The 6,066-nt window shown below is 35.1% G+C and overlaps 1 protein-coding gene across 6 annotated transcripts in view; it reads left to right on the forward strand.

Annotated features, from left to right (window-relative positions):
- PAN3 (PAN3 poly(A) specific ribonuclease subunit) overlaps window positions 1-6,066 on the forward strand; it is a 143,683-nt gene that overhangs the window by 84,325 nt on the left and 53,292 nt on the right. For all 6 annotated transcript variants that reach the window (XR_002098862.1, XM_019524232.1, XM_019524233.1 and 3 more), the window contains one exon: window positions 5,561-5,808. Coding sequence is in view for 5 of the 6 variants with exons in the window: in XM_019524232.1 (XP_019379777.1) it covers window positions 5,561-5,808 (248 nt within the window). In the remaining variant the exon portion in view is untranslated. The remainder of the gene's footprint in view (window positions 1-5,560; window positions 5,809-6,066) is intronic.

The following is a 6,066-nucleotide window of genomic DNA, read 5'->3' on the forward strand; positions in this document are numbered from 1 at the left end:
TTTTTTTCTTTTTATTTCCCCTTTAATCTGCTCTTTCACTGAAGGTAATGTGAAAACCTAATGCGATTTTTAAGATCAGAAAAAGGAACATAAATTCTTATTTGCTATCAAAAAATACTAGTTCTAGAAGAATTAAGAACTCATGGTAGAGGTGATATCTTTTATTAGACTAACTAGAGTTTTGCAAAAAAATTCTTTAATTGCAGACTTTGGGGCACAAGCACTCTTCTTCAGGCATAAGAGAAAAGATAGTAAAAGTTCTCCTGGGTAGAAATTAAAGTTTGTATTTCATAGGAGAATTGAAGGCGTGGTAAAATCTCATGTTTGGAACAGTTCATTTTATATGCAGATTAGGCTCAGAGAAAAGTTGGAATAATCTGTTTACCTCAATGTCTTTTGGTGGTAAATATTTTGTTTTGCCCCTAGACCAATATGGCTACAACCTGGATATCTGATTTTTAACTAATGCACTTGTTTTGTTAATAAGTGAAGGTTACAATTTAGTTGTTATCTAGAAATTGCCAATATCTGGATTAGTAGTTGAGCCACATGGGAAAAGTCTGAATCACTGTTAAACAAAACACTTTCCCTTTAATTCATAAATTCAAAGCTATCTACTAAATGATGGGAAGTTGAATTAGCCCATGGAAATAAGGAGGTTTTTGACATGTGACCCATCAGCCCTTATGCACGTCACCAGCAGTCTTCTAATCAGGTTACAAACAGTTATTGTCTGGGCAGTCTGAATCTTTGTTTTTCACCCAGAAATATTGTATGCTTTGGTAATCTGTAGTCATAAATTTAAATGCAACTGATCATGAAACAAGAGTAGTGTGTCTTGTGGCTTATCTCACCAGAAGATTTGACTGATGCTTTGAGAGTACATTGGCGGTGGTTAACTAGGACTGACAAAAGCAAAGAAAAGAATGGGAAGCTATCTCGCTAGATCTGTCCTCTAGTAGATAAGATTTTTTTCTGTCAGTGAGGATCAAGAAAGGCATACTGACAGTAAGTTCCTCAGTGTCCCCACTGCCTCTTAATCACTAGTTTTGGGTTAGACCTTTAAATGGTCTTCCATAGTAAAGATAGAAATGGTGGTAGTGTCTTCTTCATTTGCATTCCGGATTTTTATATAAAGGTCCAAGGGTCAACCGTAGCATATATGAAATAAAGAAACTTGTAGACATAGATTGCAAAATCCCCTACTCACATGGATGAATACAATGCTATTGAAACCAGGCTTCTAATAATATGAGCAACTGTCCCACAACCTGGCCTTTAGTTATTATTGCTTGTTTAGTGGGGGTTTTTTTTTACTGCCTTTAGTATCAGCCAGTGGGAAAACATGCTCATTTCTGACACTAATTTTTATACCTTATTTTTCATTACTTTCCTAGTAGTAGTATTCTTTCCTAGTTCTTCTTTCTTTTCTTGTAGTAATCTTCAGTTTATGACTCCTGGAGGGAATAAAACTACTTTCTTCCATTTTATTGATATTATTAGTTTATAGTAACTTCTATATTCTTGAGTCTAGCCCCTACACCTTCCTACAAAAGCTAATGTAGTTTACATACTTACAGTGTTTCAGATTGTCCAACTCAAGACAGTACTACGTAAGTTTAACTATTTTTGTTTGGAAGATTTTCTTTGCAGTCATGAAGGCTTGAAACTTTTTTATGACTACTTAGATTTTTGCATAATATTAATTTGAAATGGAAATTGCATAAATACATGAAAACCAGTGACTCTTGATACCCTGGTATATTGGAACTACCAGTGATGCCCAGAGCAACCTCTTTACAACAAATAATTCTGCTGTTCCAGCAAGGTAAAGAGAACTTCTGACCCGAACTTACATTTTCTAACCGTTTCAGTATGTGGGCTATATCTAGCTTTGATACTTATTCCACCACTTTATTCCCATCAAGCTGGAAGGGCCCAAATTCTTTAGAAGGTAACCACAGTTAAAAGCCAAAGTGCTTGACTGAAATTCTGAAAGTGGATTTGAGATGTTGATGAGTGGGCATAATTTTACCCAGTTGCATAATAATAATCTCCATTTTCTAGCCCCTCAGCCCCTTTTTCTCTCTGTTTGTTTAACAAGCAAAACTTAAACTTCAGATGCATCGTTTTTTGACTGCTGCAAATAGAAGTATCTTATAAATATTGAGAAATGGATGAAACTGGTGTAACCACAGCTGGGTCCAAGTGTTCTAGGCCCCACAAGGATGGTTTTGAGAAACTTACAACAGATGTTCAAAGCAGACTTTTAACACAGATCCTGAACTATATTTAAACCAAAACCAAGAAATATACAGTACGGTATAACTTGATTTTTATGCTTTTTATAGATGTCTTATTTTAGACTTCAGAGTGGCAGTTCCTTTTCCTGTCTCTACAGTTGCATTCTTTTTTCCTTTAAGGAGGGTTTTATTTTTTAATAAACTGTTTGAAGCGATAACTTTGGCACACATTTAGATCATTAGTAGTAAATATTTTTAATTTAAAATGGTGTTTGTGCAGCATAAAATAACATGCAGTAGATTATTTCTGTCTTACCTTTCCAAGACTAAAAGGATTGCAAAAATATTGTGGACATATTGAGGTGAAAGTTACTTTGATTTTTATTTAATTGGTTTTCCTGCCATATTTAATATTAATGTTGCCTGGCTATAAAATCACTGTCTTCCGCCCACATTAGTATGGGAGGAAATTTTTAAAAATGTTCATGGCAGTTCTTTTTTAGGTTATTTCATGTAATACGTAGTAAGCGTTTAAGCACCAGTGAATGCCAGTTTTCTTAACGGTAAAATCTTTGTTTGTGGCATACAAACAAAATGTGATGGCTTGTTTCATCATAAATTGTTGTTAAATTAGTTGACATAATTGTAACGATCACTTCTAGAACAAGCTACAAGTTGGGCAATGTTTTAAATATTTTAAACCAGAAAACACCTAACAATAACAGATTAAATCTCATTTCAGTTATGATTTTGTGGAAGGTTTATTATGTCTCTACCCATTAGTACTTCAAAGTGTTAAACCTAACATTCAAAGTCCCTCTCACTAATTTATATTTTTTTATTATAGAAAAGAAAATATATAATGCAACAGTTAAGCTGCCATTCTAGAAGAAAGACTAGCTTGGTTCATGTAGCATTCCCTTGTTTTTTATAAAAAGGAAAAAGTCCTAGAAAATATAACTAGTCTATGCTAGCTCAAAAACGGAGGAAAATGCACCAAGGGTTATATTAAAGATGAAGCTGATCTTAAGTTTAGAAGATATAGAAGATTGCAGAAGAAATCTCTCTGTTATCTGAAAAGTATCTACTTTTGATGAAGGAAATAGATGGACTGAATTATTTGTGCATGTGTTTTATAAATGCCTCTTTCCTGGTCACCAGATATTTTACCTGAAGTTAGGTTGCATATTTTTCAAATGGTTTGAATAATATCATCAGAATACTTGTTTCAAAAATAGCTTTTGCTTCTTTTGAAACTAAGAAAAGTTTGCATTATTCCAAACTAATGGAAACTTTTTTTTAATGGGAAAAAAGCTAACATTAGCTTTCCATAGGTATATAGAATTGAAGCATGGCCTAAATTTCACCAGACTAGAATCTGTATTACATTTTTTGACTCATTCTAATGCTTGGTAAATGTAGATTGTGGTATGGCATAGTTATAGAAAAGGAATATGATTTTGGAAAAACTATTATATTCTATATTTTTATAATAGAACTAATTACTTGTGTATCAAGTCAGCTAATTACTTGATGATACACCAGAACATTCCTATATTATGCCATCTTATTTGAACAGAGTCAATGTAGTAAATAAATTCCTGATCTCTAAATAGCTGCACACTGCTAAGTTTTTAATCCAAGCAAAAACTAGCTAGTTTTACAGAAAGGGACATGGGTAACATAAATTTTTTAAATGTTAAATAATGAGAAATAAGTTAGACATGTTACTTCTGCTGAAAAGTAATTTACGTAGACTGAGCGATACCAAATTCTAGCTCTAATACTCACCTTTAACCACTCATCCTGGGATTTTCTAAGGAAGGAGTTTAAGTAGAGTAAAATAAACTGCCTGGAATTTTTGTGGATTGACACTTCTGCTGTACAATCTGAAAATATCTAAGAAATATTGGAGGGTTTTTTAAAAAAAAAAAATTCATAAAGAGCTGAATAGGTCGGGGGAGGGAGTAGCTGTATGTCTTATGCCTCTCTCTGTTAAGTCTTGAACAAGTGGTTGTTTATTTTTCTACCTAAATAATAATAAAAGTTTGCATGCAATACAGTGCCATAGCTGTTCCTGTTGCTGTAATAAATTTACTCATTAAGGCTAAGAATTTTTAAGATGAGTAAGGAGCATCTACCTTCTATCAGTTGTAATGAACATCCTTATTTCTTTTAAAATCTCAGCCCGAATTTATGGTAGGTTTTATCACCTTTATCATATATGACTTCCTTGTTTATAGTAAGACTACTGTTTTTATGTATTTGATCATCATACAAAAGGGAATAACACTACTCTCTTTGAATTATTATATAATGTTCATAAACAGGCTGGAAATTCTGAGCGTGTAAATTAACTTTTTCCCTTTTGTTGGAAAAGCAGGCCTTGGCAGTGCTTTTGTTTCCTCTACTTTTATCAGTGGCATGTTGTAGGGTGTTTTGGTATTCCAGATACTGTGCCTTGTAGTTGTGTGTGAGGATTCAAAGTAACAATTTTGGATTTCTTGGATAATCAATTATTTATAATATTAAGGGTGACCAACATACAGCCCATGGGCTGGATTCTGGAAATTTGGCAGTGTGGTGAGTGGTGGCAGCAATAATTGTTGGGGCTTCCAGAGCCCTGACAGTCAACCCTGCCACCACTTGTCCCGTCACCAAATTTCCAGACCCGTGAAGAAGCCTGCAGGCTAGATCCAGAGTGTAGAGCCATATCATTTAGCCAGCAAGGCTACCTGTGGGATTGAAAATTTGGCTCCAGGAAGGGCAGCCGTTGAGGTGGCTCTGGGAGCCTCAAGAATTAACACTGCCATCACCAAATTCCAGCGCCGGCAATCAGATAGATGACAAATCTCTATGCCCCAGATCTAGTCTGTAGACCAACCCTGAACCATTCAGCTGTCCTATAGGGCTGGGTGAATTGAGACACCACTGGTCTGCACAATTACATCAGGTCTGCCCCTTCAAACATACTCAAATTTTATCTTTCTTCCTTTTTTTCAGGACCCTATTTTTGATACCTTTGCTATTCCCTGTTGATACAGTATTCTGTGTATTTTTCCTAATTCTTCCTCCTAAATGTAGGCCATAAGGTCCCAGTACAACTTGTTACTGTTCTTCCTTTTTAAAAGGTGGTTTTTTTATGAACCTTCCTTGGATAACGTACCTATTCAAGCTGTGTTTCTTATCTGCCCCCTTAAATCTTCATTAAGAAAAATAGCAGGTGATTCTCATCTGCCTGAAACTTTATTTTGTTGCAAGTTAGTCTTTCCCACAGAGCAAAAGTTTACTCGAGAACTTTTCTTTTTTTTCCTAAGGAATGTCACTGTCTGCAGGATCGTCTCCTCTTCATTCTCCTAAAATTACTCCTCATACATCTCCTGCTCCCAGAAGAAGAAGTCATACTCCTAATCCAGCAAATTATATGGTGCCTACTAGTGCCTCTACTTCTGTTGCTAACGCCGTCTCCCAGCCTCCATCTAGTGGTCAGGTGATTCAGAAGGAAACTGTGGGTGGAACAACATATTTCTACACAGATACAACTCCAGCACCCCTCACAGGAATGGTATGTTTGTTTCTTTTGCAGTTACTGTGTAAGGGACGTATTGAATTAGCTTTTCTCTAAAATGCAGATGTTTGAGTTGTATTTCATTTTGCTGTTTTTTGCTTTCTCTTGAAATTTGGCCCAGAAGCTGTTATCCTGTGCTCTTAGGCTGGGTGGCGTTATTCAAGATTAATCACAGTGATATGGAGCAGGATTTTTTTCTTTCTTTTCATGCTGTGTATTAGTGCTTAAGTGTGTCTTTTTTTTTTTTTTTTTTTT

The sequence above is a fragment of the Gavialis gangeticus genome, unplaced genomic scaffold (genome assembly GCF_001723915.1).
Source record: "Gavialis gangeticus isolate Ggan-Ray unplaced genomic scaffold, GavGan_comp1, whole genome shotgun sequence".
NCBI classification, from domain to species: Eukaryota; Metazoa; Chordata; order Crocodylia; family Gavialidae; genus Gavialis; species Gavialis gangeticus.